Raw genomic sequence first — 17,322 nt, 5'->3', positions numbered from 1 at the left:
TCATACATTAATAATGGTGGCAGCAGCACATACTACGCTGACTCCGTGAAGGGCCGATTCACCATCTCCAGAGACAACGCCAAGAACACGCTGTATCTGCAAATGAGCAGCCTGAAGGCTGAGGACACGGCTGTGTATTACTGTGCGAGAGACACAGTGAGGGGACTTCAGTGTGAGCCCAGTCACAAACCTCCCTGAGGGAGACTGGATGGGTGCTCAAATTGCCAGCAGGAGCTCAGTTCACCAGGGGGCGCTCAGGGTACACACAGCACAGCACACACAGACCAGCCCAGCAGCAGGTGCACAGGGAGCTGGGGAAGGGGCTTCCTGTTGGGAGCAGCGATTTCCTCTCAAATCTCTCAGCTGCCTCCCAGGAGAATTACTGCTTCTTCTCTGTGGCTCTAATTTTCCATTCTCACTGCAGAAGAGGAATGAAGAAGTAACCTGTCTGTAGACGGCGTATCAGCAGTGCCTGGGGACCTTTCCTGCAGCAGCTTTCAATGTGTCCTTTCTGATTTGTTGACAGTGAGACCACCTGTGGGCTTTGTGTCCCTGAGGCTGGAAACTGTTTCCACACAGAGACACGGCACAGTGCAGGGACCTGTGTGCTGAGCTCAGGCTCTGCCCCCCACAGACACATGCTGTCCCCACGTGGGCCTCCCTTCAGACAGGACACATGGCCCACATGGGAGGACCTGTCCCCCAGGACCTCTGTCTCACAGAGTGTCTCTCCTGCTTGCAGCACATGAACCTCTTGTTCCTCATTTACTCAGGTGAACATTGAAACACCTGAACATCACCTGCTGTCATCTACTGTCCTAGTTACACTAAATCTATTTTAGTCATGTGTCCTCTGTGCTGGAGTTTCCCTTACTCTCCCAACCGTCCCCAAGTACCAGTCACAGTAGTGGGATTAAGCAAATACATGGGCATTCACCTGCCTTCACTTCATGTCGTAAAGTTCATCTAACATGTCTGTCCATTTGTGGACGCTCAAGGCAGGTGGACATGCTGAGCCCACATGTCATGAACAGATATGATTCAAGCTCACACAGCATTAATGTAGAACAGGACATTCAGTGGACCCATAGCTTGCTGCTGATGCCTGGCCACCACTGGCAAGTTAGGAGCTGAATGACAGAAGTCATCCTGATAGACTCACCTGGACAGAGCACCGTGTTGGACACTCATGTGTAGCCGTGGTGATTCCAACCTCAGGGATCACAGCTGCTGTGCTCGTCACTCATGTTGTCCCTCGGAACAGCCCCCCCCCATTCAATCAGATATGTGTGACATAAAGTTCTGGGAAACACTCAAAGCAGGACTGAGACAGTACCCAAAACTGGAAGTCTGTTTAGAAGACAAAGTTTTAAAATAACGGAAGCACATGAGTGATGGGTACTGAACAAGTTGGGTAAAGAATAGAATGATCATAAATTATTCTCAGTCCAAGCGTTTAAAATACTTTTTCTTACTTTTCCTTGTTTTTCCTCACTTTCTCTGACAGTATTAATGGGATTGTACACTTGAACGTTGACCATATAATAAAATTGCTTACATTGAATCAACTAGCTATACTAATGTTTGCACTTCCAATAATTGTAAATGCTGCAAAGTGTTCTCATCGTCTGTGCTCATATTCCTTACCTTCCTCCAGCAAAACGGTGACCTGACATGTGAGTCTTTCTACCTAAAATCATTGATGGGAGGAAAGGAAACTTGGTCATGTGCCTGCATCACGCAGCCTGTGTGGCTCAGAGCGATCGTTAAGGCACATGTCACCTCCTGAACCAGGACATCCGGTGGGATTAGCACAGCTTGGTATGACAATAAAAAAAAATTGCACTTTCTTTTTGCGCAATTATGCCAAAAATGTGTTCATCATTTATTGGCTTTCAATGGAACAGAAGGCAAAAACAGGAATTCTGCTTTATTTAGAAGAGTATGCTGTATTCTCATTGTTGCTACATTCTTAAATTTTAACTGGAGACCCCTCCTATGATTCTGCACTGGGCCCTGGCACTGCACAGTCCGTCTGCTGTTGTGCCTTCAGACCCCATGACAGTCGTTGTTGTAAATCCTTCCCACATCCGGGAATGCTCCCATTAGGAAGGTAGCTGCAGGCGGTGTGACCGGAGTGGTGAGGGTTCAGGTGAGGGACCCCGAGTGTTTGGACTTCTCTCTGGTTCCTGGTCTGTAGAGCAAGGAACACTTTGACCTTTCCACAGACGTGGCCTCCTCTTTAGTCTGAAGAGCATTTCTCTGCCCAGGCCCCATGGGGTGGCCCAGCACCCCTAATCCAACTGACAAAGATTGATCACTCCACCCTGTAGGCCACTCACCTCTTTAGATCTACTTAGAGAAGTGAGTCTCTCTAGTGCACCCACATTGTGTCCTGGATAAAGGACGATTTATCTTCTTTATCAAACAGAACTGAATCATATAGGGGGAAGAAGAATTCACACCCTAGACCAGGAGTCTATAGGAATCCCCATTCAGCACTGAGGGGACAGCCCCTGACCGCACATTAAAGCCTCAGCCTGAGCTAAATCCCAGAGGGGAGCTGAACACAGAGTTCGGGAGGAAGTGGGTGCTCATACCTGGTGTGCTCAGGGCTCCGAACAAGGAGCACTTGAGGTTTTGTCTCTCTGTCCCAGTCCTGTCCCCATGGTTCACAGTAGAGGATGAAGAATGTGATGCTTTTGCTGTATGAAATGAGGACAGAACAGGGCAAGCTGCTGCTGTTGAGAATGCAAAAGGGCACCAGGTTCTTCGACGGCCACCTCCAGACTGAGCGAGTGGTGACACATGAAAGAAAACCTTTCAGATTTGACTGAGTAGTGCTCAGTCACTGCTGATAAGTGTCTGAGATCTGCCTGCTGCCTTGACGGTGACAGCGAAGATGAGGGCCTCAAGGCGCTGGCTGATTCCAATCCTGGCGAAAGCTCTGTGCTGGCTGAGCTGTGACATCGTTTGTACTGAGTCCTTCGGTGATGGAGAGAACTCCCTGCCCTTTCCACAATGCTCCAGTCCTAGTGGGGCGGGATCTCCACACTGTGACCTCACTTAACCTTTCCTGCCTCCTCCAAGCCCGATTCTAAATCAGTCATTGCGAATGCAGACTCCAGCTTATGAATTTTTGAGAAACCCAGTTCAGACCATTATATTCCACCTGTGGACCTCCAAAGTTCATGTGTTTCTCTCAAGCAAATTACACTAACTGTGACCCAACAGCTTTAAATGTCTTGCTCATTACAGCACCAACTCCAAAGTCTAAGGTCCAAACTCTCATCTTAATACCATTTCATCAGTTATTGGTGGAACTGGTGAATGGTTCATTCTGAGGTGAATGTCCTCTGAAGCTGTGAACCTTCGAAACAATACAAGTTATGTGCTCCGAAAATATGTCGGTGGGGCAGGCACAGGTAAGAGAATTGCATTCTGAAAGGGACAGAGGAAAGAAAATCTGTAAATCAATTATTGTGACACCTCGCATTAGCAAATTGAAAGATTAAAAAGCATATGATCATATCAATAGATGCAAAAAAAGCATTCAACCAATCCAGCATCCATTTATGATAAAAACTCTCCGCAAGTGGGAATTGACAGAACATACCTCAACATCCTAAAGGCCACATGTGACGACAACTCGACAGCTAACATCATACTCAATGGAGAGAGGCCAAAAGCGTTTCCTTAAGATCAGGAACAAGAAAAGGATGCCCACTTTCACCACTGCTCGTCAATATTGTATTGGAAGAGAAATAAAAAGTATCTGAATTGGAAAGGAATAAGCAAATGTCTCGTTACTTACCGATGACATGATAGATACTATTTGGAGAGAACTCTAAAGATTCCACCAAAAAACTGTCAGGGCTGGATTACTTTGCTGAAATATCCCACTACATGTCTTTAGGAAAACACCCACAGCTGTGAGGCCGCAGAAGCTCTCTGTCCCTGAGAGCAGGCAGAAGGAGAGCTGGCGAGTGACGTTCCCAAGTTGCCCCTCAGTGAAAGGAGGGTCCAGCACGTTGTCCCTCCAAAGTGTTACTCTGAGGACGTCCAAGTTTCTCAGCAACAGGCCTATCCAGTGTCCCTGCTGTGCCCAGTCCCAGCTGGAGAGACTCATAGGTGTGTGGTCCCAGCACTAGCCAGGTGATGGAATTGGGGGGGCAGCAGCTGGGCCTGTCCCATGGGGCCCCCTCTACATGGAGGTAACAAATTCCTAAGGACCAATGCCCCGTGCTTGGCGTTTTATGTCAGAAAACGTAGTTGTGCTTGTTATAATGCAAGACATGAAAGATCAAACGTGAGAACTGTGAACAATTTAGCCTCATCACTGTTGTCCTTCAGGGAGCGGAGCCTGACCTGCCTCCCTTGTAGAAAGAGCCTCAGCTGAGTGTCCAATTCCCTTCTCCTCATTCTACCTTCCACAGAACATCAGGAGAAACACGTCACACAGGTTCTCCACTGTCCATAACAAGGACCGCCTCCCTACAGGTTCCAATAAGAAGTTTCGGGCACCATCTGCGCACCCTTCACAATGGCTGTCATCACCCACATTGCTGCATCTGCTCAGGACGGCTGAGGTTTCCTCCACGAATATTGAGGATGTTCCTGTTCCCCGTCTTTCTCTCTGAGCTCCCCCCAAATCCTCCTCTAAAGACCCGTCCACAGCATGGAGGCTTCTAACATGCATCTCAACACCCTTCCAGCATCTTTTCTCAGCCCGGCTCCAACGCAGAATCCAGTTTTTATGTATCTGTTACAGCAGCACCTCCATCTCCCTTTACCGATTTCATGGCCCATGTGAGTTGCTATTAAAGAATAACAGGAGATGAAGTGGCTTATAAGACAACTGGAAGTTGCTTCACACAGTCCAGGGGTGAGAAGACCATGATAAAGACAGCAACAGACTCGGCATCTTGAGGTCTCGCTTCCTGGTTCACACACCGTCTTCCTGTGTCTGTGCCCTCACTGGGGGAAGGGTGACGCAGCCTCTGGGTCTGTATTCTTTGGACACTAATCCTGTTCATGAGGGCTCCACCTTCATTACCTCATCACCACCCAAGTTCACCACTTCCATACACCATCATGCGGGGGATTATGTTTATCATATACATTGCTGGGTAGGACATAAACTTTCATTTATTTGCAGTGTTGCAAGAATTGTTTATTCAAATTGAAAAAATTAATGAATATAAAAGGAAAATCAGGATACATCTGAAAATTAACTAAAAAGTTTGCTTTCTTGAAAACATTAACCTAAGTGTAAAATATAAAAAAATTTACCTTTCATAAGAACAATGCATTCTTTGTGACCGTGGTCTTGCTGCTGAATGATTAGCTAAAACTTTAACAACAAGTCCCATGAAAAAACATACTGATCAATCAGAATTTGTGAAAAAAGGAATCTTTTATCCACTAGAAATACCGTCCAGAAAAAGAAAGGATGAGCGGACACTGGGAAAGTGTAGTTTCAACTCAAATATCTGGTATAAAGTTGCTGCTGGATTATATAAAAACCTTACACATTACGCAGGATCCCAGACCCTCAGACCACAAAGCACATCCTGGAGTGCGGGGAGGCTGAGGGGGAAGGGAAGTCCTGTCAGGGTCACACTGTCCTGTCCCAGGAGCACAGCTGCTCAGGCACCTCACTATTTGCCTGACTGTGGGCTCCTCATCCCTGAAAACACCAACGCCAAGAAAACGAGTTAGTTAATAAAGGTTAAAAATTTCTCTATTTGCAAGATGATGAATTTATTCACTGCATACTCACATTTTTGACCTTTCTTCATGCCAAAGTTCAGTTATTTTGATGGAATTTATTTGGGTTTTCCACAATATGCTTTGGGAGGTAGAATACTTGCACAAAGAATATTTTCTGGTAGACACACTTATAAAAATGTCATAAGGTAAGAAAATAGGTCACAAACTAAGAAAAGAAGATAATGGGAAGGAATATTCTTTATTTTTATTATTTTAGACCAAGGTCGGCATTATTTGTATATGACATATGATTATAAACATTTGGCAATTGTGGATGTATATAGGAGTGTTAGGTATCAGAAAGTACCTGGGTGATTGCTAAAGCCTTGTAAATTTATTTGAAAAGTGCATGAGAATTAAAAACTGTAACCTACTCATCTAGCCCATTATTTCTTGTTATGCTCTGAAAAGTCAGGGTGTCCTCTGAGATGAATGTAATGTCCTGATAAACCATGTGATCCCATATGCTTGACGTATGAGTGAGTGAGTTTGAGTAGAGATGTTCATTGGGTTCCCAGAGGGTTCAGGGAAGCCTGACCCGGTCCCTCCCCACTTATGAGGAGCAGGCTGCCCACATGCAAATTCCTCCTCCAGCCCCAGGGTAAAACCTGTCTGGGCTGTGGACGCTCACAGCTCTCTCCTCACACAGGGCTCAGGTCTCTGGGGAAGCAGCGCTGTGTTTGAGAAGAAGATGAGACTGTGGGGTCTTCTCCTGTGCCTGGTGACAGCCCCCCAAGGTGAGTGTCTCAGATGTCAGACAGGGGTCTGTGGGATGGTTGTGACAGCATGTGACTGACAGGACTGATGCTCCTTGTCCCCAGGTGTCCTGTCCCAGGTGCAGCTGCAGGAGACGGGCCCAGGACTGGTGAAGCCCTCGCAGACCCTCTCGCTCACCTGCACCGTCTCTGGGTTCTCTTTAACCAGCTATGGTGTACAATGGACCCGCCAGGCTCCAGGAAAGGGGCTGGAGTGGGTCGGTGCTATATGGGGTGGTGGAAGCACAGAGTACAACCCAGCTCTTAAGTCCCGACTCAGCATCACCAGGGACACCTCCAAGAGCCAGGTTTTCTTCAAACTGAACTCCGTGACCAGGGAGGACATGGCCGCGTATTACTGTGCGAAAGACACAGTGAGGGGACCTCAGTGTGAGCCCAGACACAAACCTCCCTGAAGGAGATAGGACGAGGAGCTGCGGGAGCCGATCAGGTCACCAGGGGGCGCTCAGAACACACACGGCACAGCACACACAGACCAGATCTGCAGCAGGTGCAGAGGGAGGTGGGAAGGAGTGTCCTGTTGGGAGCAGGGATTTCCTCTCAAAGTTCTCAGCTGCCCACGGGGACAACTCTGACTTTTTCGATGTGGCTGTAAATTCTCCTATCTCACTGCAGACTAAAATGAAAATGCACCTTTTCAGTCTGTAGACGACATATCACTGGTGGCTGGGAACCTTCCTTCACCAGTTTTCTATGTGTCTGTTTTCATGTCTCAGCAGAGGGACTATCCTGAGGGCTGTCTTCTTCCCTGTCGCTGGAAAATACCTGCACAAAGAGAGACCCGGTACAGTGCAGACTCCTGTGTGTTGAGCTCAGGCTCTCTGCCCACACAGGCACACGCTGTCCCCACATGAGTCCTCCCTTCAGACAGGACACATGGCCACAGGGGTAGGATCAGCCCCCCAGGACTCTATCTAGTGCCATTTAGTCCTGCCTACAACACAGAACCCTCCAGGTCTTCACTTCCTCAGATGAATTTTGAAACCCTCCCAACACGACCAGGTTCATCTACTGTCCTAACTTCACTAAGTCTGCCCTATACCATGAGCTCCATGGGACTGGAGCCCAGCTCAATCTTCCAGCCTCCACCCAGGCCAGTCACAGAAGAGGGATTATGTGCATATATGGCATTCACCTGTCCTTAGTTCATCTGCTATTGTTAATCTAACATGCCTGTCCATTTGTGGACCCCCTAGTAAGGTTATACTCAGGGAGTCTAAAGGTGACCTACTTACCCTACGTGTCATGCACATTTATGATTCAAGGTCACACGGGAACTATTGAAGTACATATCTGAGTCAGGTAGGGACACAGCTGGCTGCTAACCCATGGGCACCACTAAGAATTCAGAAAATTTAGGAGAGAGGACATCCTGATAGATGCTACTGTACAGAGCACCGTGTTGGACACCTCATCGATGTCTGTGGTGAGACAGGGTCAGGGAACTCGTTGGATGTGCTGGTCACTTCTCATGTCTCTTCTTTTCCCAGCGCTCCTGTCCTAGTGGGGTGGGACCACCACACCATGCCCTCACTTGGCCTTTCTTGCCTCCTAAAATCTCAATGTTAAATACCATCATTGAGAATTCAAACTCCAACATGCGAAGTTTGAGGGTCACAATTCAGTCCATAAAATTACAACTGTGGACTCCAAAATCCACGGCTCTCCCTCATGTAAAATGAACTCTAAACCAACATCCCCAAATGTCTTACTCATTACAGCATCAGCTTAGAGTCTAATGTGCAAAGTCTCATCTAAACATCATCTCATCAGAGACTGGTGGATCTTGACGTATGATTCATCCTGAGGTGAATGTCCTCTCGATGTATGAACCTACAAAAACAGACACATTATGTGCCTCCCAAATGTGATGATGGGGCAGCCAGAGGGTAGACAGTGCCATCTTGAAAGGGATGAAGAGGAAAGAAAGAGAAATTGTGGGGCCAACGCTGGTCCACAACCCAGCAAGGCAAACCCGCCAGGCCTTAAGGTTGGAGATGGTCCGCTCTGGCCGGATGCCCCCACTCAGAACCCTCCAGATGGTGGTCCCACCTCACGGACCCACTGGGGAGCTGTCTCAGCCTCTCGGCCCCATAGGGAAGTTTCACTGCAACTCTGCTGGGCGGTGGTCACACCCACAGGGTCTGCTAGGTGGCGGTCACACCTGAGCTTTGCTGGGAGATCCTGTCACCTGTTAAATCTAAGGCGGTGGCTCAAGATTCTGAAAGCAAGGAGTCCTCCCTGATGGTCTCGAGTCTCCTCCAAGGCTGTTCTTCCTTTTCTTAAACAGACTGTGTCCTCACAGCCAAAGTGGCTTATGATCCTTGTCTGTACAATGTAAGAGCTCTGACCACCTTCCTCCATTCGTTTATTTCAAAATAACAGTGTTTGTGCTGGAATATCCACAGTTCTAATCCTGGCTGGTGCAGAGATGGCTGATGAAACCTGTTGGTCATGCCCATTAATTTTTCTATCAAATTGTTTTTCAACAACATCTTTCCTGCCTGCTTCATAAGAAACATCACACTTCTGGCTGCATGGATGGGCTGGCACTTTTCAAGTCCCCGAGTCCTGATTAGCACTCGATGTCCACTGCCATCTCCGATCCATCAGCCTTCACACATATTTTACTAGAAGCAGCAGCAAGAACCAACCACTCCTGCCCTTGCTTAGAAATCCTCGCAGCTAAATACACACTTTCACTGCTCACAGCTCTACCTTCCCCCAAACCCAAACTCACCAGCCAAGCTCTTTGACACTTCATGACAAGGTCACATGTCCTGCAGAACCCGGGCCATGTTTCTCATTTCCATGGACACCTCACCAGAACGACTCCCAATGTCAATACCCCAACCACCATTGTCCTAGTGACTGTGCTCGCTTCTCCCAGGGTGCGGGAGCTTCCTCCACGGCTCTCCCGTCCTCTCTCTGAGCTCTCCACACAATCACCTGTAACACCCCTCTCAGCAAGCTTGGAATTTTCTAGTAGGCACTTAAAAGTCTCCCGCCTCCTACTCATCACCTGCTTCCAAATCCATGCACACCTTCTTTGGTGATTATTCCAACATCACACCACTTCTCAGTACCACAGTCTGTCTCATGTGCTCAAACTGCCATCACAAACACCAATGACTGGGCAGCTTAAACAACAGAAATTTATTGTCTAACGTGATGGTGTCAGGAATTCCAGATGTGGGGTCCAGATGCATCTATACTGGGTGAGAATCCTTCCCGACAGATGGACGGCTGACTTCTAAGTGCAATCTCACGTGCAGGAGAAAGTGAGAGATGTGTCTCTTTAGCCCTCTCTTCTCATAAGGCCACCAGTTCCACATGATGAGGACTCACCGTACAGTCTCATTTTTCCCTAACACTTCCTAAGAACCCTTCTGCCATACAGTCCATGGTGTGGGCGTACATGAGTGGTGGGCATACAGTTCACACATAGCAAGATCCCAGGGTTAACTGTGAGCAGGTTCACTGACCAGAAGGATGTTCATCACGTTCCTGGTTATGTCGGCACAGGCACAGGTTCCAGACAGCAGCGCTTATGAGATGTTCACACGCAGAGACCAGTGGCTCTCAGACGTGATCGTGGACCTTGTGTCCCAGTGCATCCTGGAAGCCAGGACTCCTGCATCTCCTCCCGCCTGCTCTCAGCTCCCCCTGGGACAGAGCGCTCTCATGAGTTGGCTCGTGTTTCAGGAGTGACACTTCCTGGTCCTGGAGTGAGGTGACACATGTACCATTTGACTCCAACCATGGGGACCGATGTCCTTTCAAAATGACCTCACCTGAGGTCTAACACGTCGTTGTCTGTTGTACTCTCCAGATTCCAGCTTCCTGAGTGACACTCGAATATACTAATACGTTCAGTGATTTCATATCAGTTATGTCTGTACAGGTGTCCTTTACACGTAGTGAGATTAGATCCCTACATCTAGTAACAGGTCAAAGGTGATATCTGTGGGAACCTCTGCTGTGTGTGTCTAATTCATGGAATAGTAGAAGTAGATTGTTCATGGAACAACATGGTCTGTATCTGCAGGGATTTTCCGATGTCACCTTGAACCAGAAGGAACTAAAGGACAAAGGAGTCCCCAAACCATCGAGAGCTTTCAAACTCAGGGGAGTGCTGCCTGTGTCAGTGCTTCTGTCTGCCCCAGGGAAGGGGCTCCTGGTGGATTCACAAAGCCCTTGCTTGGGGCCTCCCTGCCGCATGGGGGGGTGTGTGACTGAGGCCTATTCACTATTTCCGGAGGTGATGCATATGGTGTTCCTGAGGGAGCATCTCAAAGTCAGGGCACAGACATTGAATCCTGGACTGCAGGCACCGGAAAGTCAATGTCCCTGAGCCCACACGGGGCCCTCTCCTGCAGGGTGATGACTCGGCTGCAGTGGGGGGGGGGGTCAGGACCCACTAAGCAGCGGCTGCAGCTCCAGTAGCAGTTACAGGGGTAATGGGTAGGGCCTTACTCTGAGGGTGTGGGGCTTCCTCCTTTCATAAAATTTAATTAACAGTCAGACAGGGATGCTGAAGAAACAACGATGTCTTATTCTGTCAGGACCCTTTGCCAAACTCGAGAAGGCAATAGGAACCACACACGAGGGGCAGATCTAGGCCACCTAGTCCTCTGAGTAGTGAGGAGCTGGTGGCAAGGACAGTTGACTAAATCACTAGGTGTAGCATTTAGGAGACACCCTGAGCCTGGAATGAGACATTCTCACTGACAGCCCAGAACCAATTCTGGTATCTTTGTGTCACACAAAGGAGGTGGACAGTGCGAAGACATCCTGTGAGACTGTTCCTCAGTGAGCAGAATTGTGCACAGAGATCAGTGACCTGGCAGATGATGCCTGTCCCCAAATAAGAATTGGGACTGGACCCTCAAATGCCCATTGTGCATAATCCCTGTGTCATTGACCCTCTCTCAGGTATGGCCAAAAATTCAGCTATGAATACGGTGCCTCATGAATATGCAAATGGGCCGAGGTGCACTAGGTTAAATAGGAACCTGTCTGTGTCCTCACAGCACCCCACCATCACGCCTTCCCCCACAGAGGCCCTGACAGCACCACCCTCAGCATGGACTGGAGCTGGAGCGTCTTCCTACTGGTGGCAGTGGCGACAGGTAAGGGGATCCCCAGCCCTGGGCTGATGAGGTCACCAGGGCCAGTCAAGGCTCTGCACCCACTGCTGTCTCCTCTCCACAGGTGTCCACACCCAGGTCCAGCTGGTGCAGTCTGGAGTCAAGGTGAAGAAGACTGGGCCTCCGTGAAGGTCTCTTGCAAGGCTTCTGGATTCACCTTCAGCAGCTACTATATGCACTGGCTGCGACAGGCACCAGGTCAAGGGTTTGAGTGGATGGGAAGAATTGATCCTGAAGATAGTAGGACAAGGTATGCGCAGAAGTTCCAGGGCAGAGTCACCATGACCGCAGACACGTCCACCAGCACAGCCTGCATGGAGCTGAGCAGTCTGAGGACTGAGGACACGGCCACACGTTACTGTGCAAGACACACAGTGTGACGACCCACATCCTGAGAGTGACAGAAACCCCGAGGGAGAGGGCAGCTGTGTGGGGGCTCAGGAAGGAAGGGAACAGTGTCCTCTGACTTCCTCACACAGAGACAGAAACCCATAACATAAAAAAATAAGAAATGGAGGAAAAAATTCATAGAATACCAACAAACTAAAACGACAGACAGAAACACAAGGGAAAATAATAAAATCACAGAGCTATCAGAAAACAAAAGATAAAATGGCTGTAGGAAATCCTCATATATCAATAATCACCCCAAATGTAAATGGACCGAACTTACCAATTAAAAGGCACAGAGTAGTGGGTTGGATTGAAAGGCAAAACTCAACTATATGCTGCCTTCAGGAGACACATCTCAGCTGCAAGGAAAAACACAGACTCAAAGAAAAGAGTTGGAAAATGATACTCCAAGCCACTGGCATCCAGTGAAAAATGCATGTATCTGAAAAAAATAGATGTCAAGATAAAAAGGCAAAAGAAACAGGGATGGATATTTTATAATGATAAAGGGGACAATACATCAAGAAGACATAACACTTACCAATGTATATGTTCCCAATGAGGTAGCACTAAAACATACAAAGCAACTATGAACAGAACTAAAGAGACAAATTGATTTTTAAAAATTACAGTAGGGGGCCTAAATACACCACAGTCACCTATGGATAAAGCATCCAAACAAAATCAAAAAGGTAATATCAACCTTAAATGGCACATTAGACCAATAGGACAGAATCAACGTTTACAGGGCCTTTCATCCCAAAACACCAGATTACACATTCTTCTCTAGTGCACATAGAACATTCTCAAGGATAGACCGTATGCTGGGTCTATCCGTTGAATTCCAAAAGTAGCCTCCACTAATTGAAAAACATTAAACTCCTAACGAGTATATTCTCAAACCACAATTCTTTAAAACTGGAGATCATCTGCAAAAAGAAAGCTGGAAAAACAACAACTACCCGGAGAGTAAACGACACGCTACTAAACAATGACTGTGTCAAAGAAGAAGTAAAGGGAGGTCAAAACATACATAGCGACAATGAGAATGAAAACATGACTTATCAAAGTTGGAGAGATGTAGCAAAAGCAGTAATAAGTGGGAGTCTATATCATTTCAGGCCTACTTTGAGAAACAAGAACAATCTTAAATAAATAACCTAACATTTCACCTTAAAGAACTAGGTAAAAAGAACAAAGGCCAAAGTCAGTAGGAGACAGGAAATAATAAAAATTCAATGAAATAGAGAACAAAAAGACAATGGAAAACCTTAATGCAAGAAAGAGTTGGGTCTTTGAAAAGATTAATAAAATTGACAAACCTCTGGCAAGACTTACCAAGGAAAAAAAGAAAAGACTCAAATAAACAAAATCGTAAATGAAAGTTACAATGGACCCCACAGAAATAAAAAGAACTATGCAAGAATGCTATGAAAGGCTATATGCCACCGAATTCAATAACTTAGAAGAAATGGACAAGTTCTTGGAAATATATAACTTTCCTAGACAGAATCAAAGAGAACTAGAAAATATAAATAGATCAATCGACAGTAAGGAAATAGAAACAGTCATCCGAAACATCCCCGAAAATAAAAGTCCAAGACAAGATGGCTTCACTAGTGAAAACACACAGAAAAATTATAGACCAATATCTCTTATAAATGTAGATGTAAAAATCCTAGCAAATTGAACACAACAATACATTTAAAAGATAATATATAATGATCAAATGAGGTTCATTCCAGAAACACAAGGATGGTTCCTCATATGCAAATCGATCAATGTAACACACCACATTAACAAAATAAAGGATAAAATCATATGCTCAATAGGTGCAGAAAAAGCATTTCACAAGATACAATAACTAGTTATGGTTAAACCACTCAATACAACGTGTACAGAAGGACAGTACCTCAACAAAACATAAAGGTCATATACGGCAAACCCTCAGCTATCATCATACTCAATGTGAAAATCTGAAAGCTTTTCCTCTAAGATCTGGAATAAAAGAAAAAGGTTGTCTGCTCTCACCACTCCTATTCTACACAGTAGAAGTCCTAGCCAGAGCAAATAGGTTAGAGAAAGAGATTAAAGACATCCTAATTGGGAAGGAAGAAGTCGAATTGTCACTTTTTGCAGATGACATGATTCTTTATATAGAAAACCCTAAAGGCTCCGCCAAAAAGCTATTAAAACCAGTAAACAAATAAAAATGCAGGATACGAAATCGATATACAAAAGTCCATTGCATTCCTATATACTAATAATACAATTTCAGAAAAGAAATGGAAAGAAATCCATTTACATTTGCAACAAAAAGAGCAAAATACCCAGAAGTGAACTAGCGAAAGAGGCAAAGGAGCCGTACCCTGAAAATGACAAGGCATTGTTTCAAGAAATCAAGACACAAAGAAGTCGGAAGATATTCCATGTTCATTGATTGGAAGACTCAACATAGCTCAAATAGCCATACTACCTAAAGCAATATACAGATTTAATACAATCCCCATCAAAATCCCAATGGCATTTCTCAAAGAAAAATCATTAAATTTGTTTGGGAGAGACTCTGAATAGCCAAAGCAATCCTGAGAGAAAAGAACAAAGCCAGGGATATCACATTCACTAACTTCAAATGATGCTGCAAAGTAACAATAAAAACAGCATGGTATTGGCAGAAAAACAGACACAGAGACCAATGGAACAGAACTGAAAGCCCAGAAATAAACCCACATGTACATGGGAACTAATTTTCCACAAAAGAGCTAAAAATACACAACGAAGAAAAGAAAACCTCTTCGATAAGTAGTAAAATTGGAAAGCTACGTGCAAAAAAAAAAAAAAAATGAAATTAGACTGCTCTTTGTCCCCATACATAACAATTAACAAAATGGATTGCAGACTTAAATATAAGACCGGAAACAATTAAACACACAGAAGGAAATACAGATACCAAACTCATGGACCTTGGTCTCAGACAGGACTTTATAAATTTGACCGTAAAAGCAAAAATAAAGGAATGAACTTGTAGCAAACTAAAAAGTTCTGCACAGCAAAAGAAACCATCAACAAAACATAAAGGCAACCAACAGAATGGGAGAAGACATTTGCAAACAACACCTCTAATTAGGGGCTAATACCCCAAATATATAAGGGACTTATTCGACTCAACCACGACAAAAACACAAGCAATGCAATTAAAAACCGGGGCAGAGGACCTGAACAGACACTTTTCCCAAGAAGAAATACAAATGGCCGACATATACGTGAAAAGAGGCTCAACTTCACTAGCTATTAGGGAACTGCAAGTCAAAACTACATGAGATACTACTTCACACCTGTTAGAACGGCTGCCATCAACAGGACAAGTAACGACAAGTGCTGGATAGGTTGCGGGGGAACAGGAACCCTCGTACACTGCTGGTGGGAATGTAAATTGGTACAGTCACTATGGAAAACGGTAAAAAATTAAGAATACAATTACCATATGACCAAGCAATCCCTCTTTTGGGTATCTACCCCAAAATGTTGAAAGCATTTATTCGCAAAGATACATGTACCACGATGTTCACTGCAGCATTATTCACGGTGGCCAAGACATGGGAATAACCCGTGTCCTTCAGTAGATGTTTGGATAAAGAAGACATGGTACATACATACAATGGAGTATCGCTCAGCCATAAGGAAGGATGAAATAGAGCCTTTCGACAACTTGGGTGGACCTTGAGAGGATCGTGCTAAGTAAAATAAGTCAGACAGAAAAGTTGAGAACCATATGATTTCACTTACGTGTGGGATCTAAAACAGAAAGCAACCAAGGAACATTCAAAATAGAAAAAGATTCAGACACAGACCACAGTGTGGTGGTCACAGGAAGCGTCTGCAGGTGCAAGGAGGGGTGAGGGGGAAGGGATCAAACACACTTGGATGGAGGGAGGCTGGGAGTGGGTGGCAAGCAGAGGGTGCAATGAACTCATGAAATACTGTAGAATTTTCCACCTGAAACCTATATAAATAATCTTACTGACCAAAGTTACCCCAGCCAACCTGATAACGAAAAGAGCACATCCTCTTCAGAGGCTGTTCAGTCTAGAGGGCTCTCGTCTGGGGAAAGCAGGGCGTTTGAGGTCCGGTCTGAGGGTGGGGAGGTCAGAAGTCCTTTCTCATTCCTTCGTGTGCTGGCATTAGCTTTACCTAACACATCTCTACCTTCAAGGCTTGCTGGCAAGAGCTCGGAAGCGGGAAGGCAGGATGGGCGTCGAGAAGGCCCAGGATGTCGGGCGGCGTGAGCTGCCTGACTGGAAAGTCCGACAGTCCGCACAGACTCAGGGGGCAGACGGAGGCCGGCCCTGTAGCAGAAGACACGGTTGCACTGGTGTCGGCAAGGAAGTCCCGTCCTGACCCTCAGTTTCAGCTTTTGGAGGGCTCCGGGGTGTGACTGAGGACCAGCTGGCCCCGTCCACCGGTGGGGATTTGCCCCGCGGGAGGGGAAATCAGACACCCTGGGATGCCGTCGTCCAGGGAGATTGTTTTCCAAGTTCTCCTTTCTTCTAAGTGCAGGACTTGTTTCCCAATGTCCTGCCTGCCACAGGATCTGCAAACATCTGGAGACAAATGGGAGGCTCTGTGGTTAGAGAGACCAGCGAACAATGGCGGGTGAGCACCTGCTGAGCACTGTGTAGACAGGAGCTGGGAAGGTCAGTGGCCATTCACCACCCACTCACGGGGCTTCACAGAGAATCGAGCCTCCGGGAGGTCCCCAGATGCCTGGGGCTGACACGTCATCCCAGGAAGAGGAAAGAGAGGCTGCCAAGTGGGAGAGGCACGTGCGGTAAGGCGAGGGGAGAAGGGGTTGGCGAGTGAGGGTTATCTTGGGGTGCACGTAGACGCTGTCCCTGCCGTGGCTGTCTCCTCATTCTGGAGGTAGCGCGAGAGCAGAGCACGGGTCCCAGGCTGGGGCGGGAACTGGCGGCGCCGTGTGGCATGATTACAGACCACGACCCCGGGGTGCCAGTGCCGAGGGGCACGAGACGGTATCGGATGCTCTTCCCCCAGAGTAGTGACGAGGACGTGATGCATACACGCGTGAGCCAACACTGAGGGGGGCGCCCGTGTGGCATTCATGTGGCATGACATAAATGTCCACAGTGGACGGGCTGTGCACCTTACACTTCTCCGTGGTACGTGTCAACTCTGTCTGCATGAAAATTACTGAACTTTTAAAACCAAAGAAC

The 17,322-nt window shown here is 46.7% G+C and overlaps 1 pseudogene and 1 gene segment (V, D, J or C); both read left to right on the top strand.

Annotated features, from left to right (window-relative positions):
- The first annotated feature begins 6,311 nt into the window (after positions 1–6,311).
- LOC105309947 lies at positions 6,312–10,259 on the top strand. The segment is given in 3 exon segments: positions 6,312–6,509; positions 6,594–6,901; positions 10,074–10,259. Coding segments are annotated over 3 exon segments (540 nt in total).
- Positions 10,260–11,590: 1,331 nt separating this feature from the next.
- On the top strand, positions 11,591–12,078 carry LOC105309946 (annotated as a pseudogene).
- The last annotated feature ends 5,244 nt before the right edge of the window (positions 12,079–17,322 follow it).

The sequence above is a fragment of the Pteropus vampyrus genome, unplaced genomic scaffold, assembly GCF_000151845.1.
Source record: "Pteropus vampyrus isolate Shadow unplaced genomic scaffold, Pvam_2.0 Scaffold953, whole genome shotgun sequence".
NCBI lineage: Eukaryota > Metazoa > Chordata > Mammalia > Chiroptera > Pteropodidae > Pteropus > Pteropus vampyrus.
The sequence above is the reverse complement of the archived record's forward strand: the minus strand, read 5'-3'. Positions and strand labels throughout refer to the sequence as shown.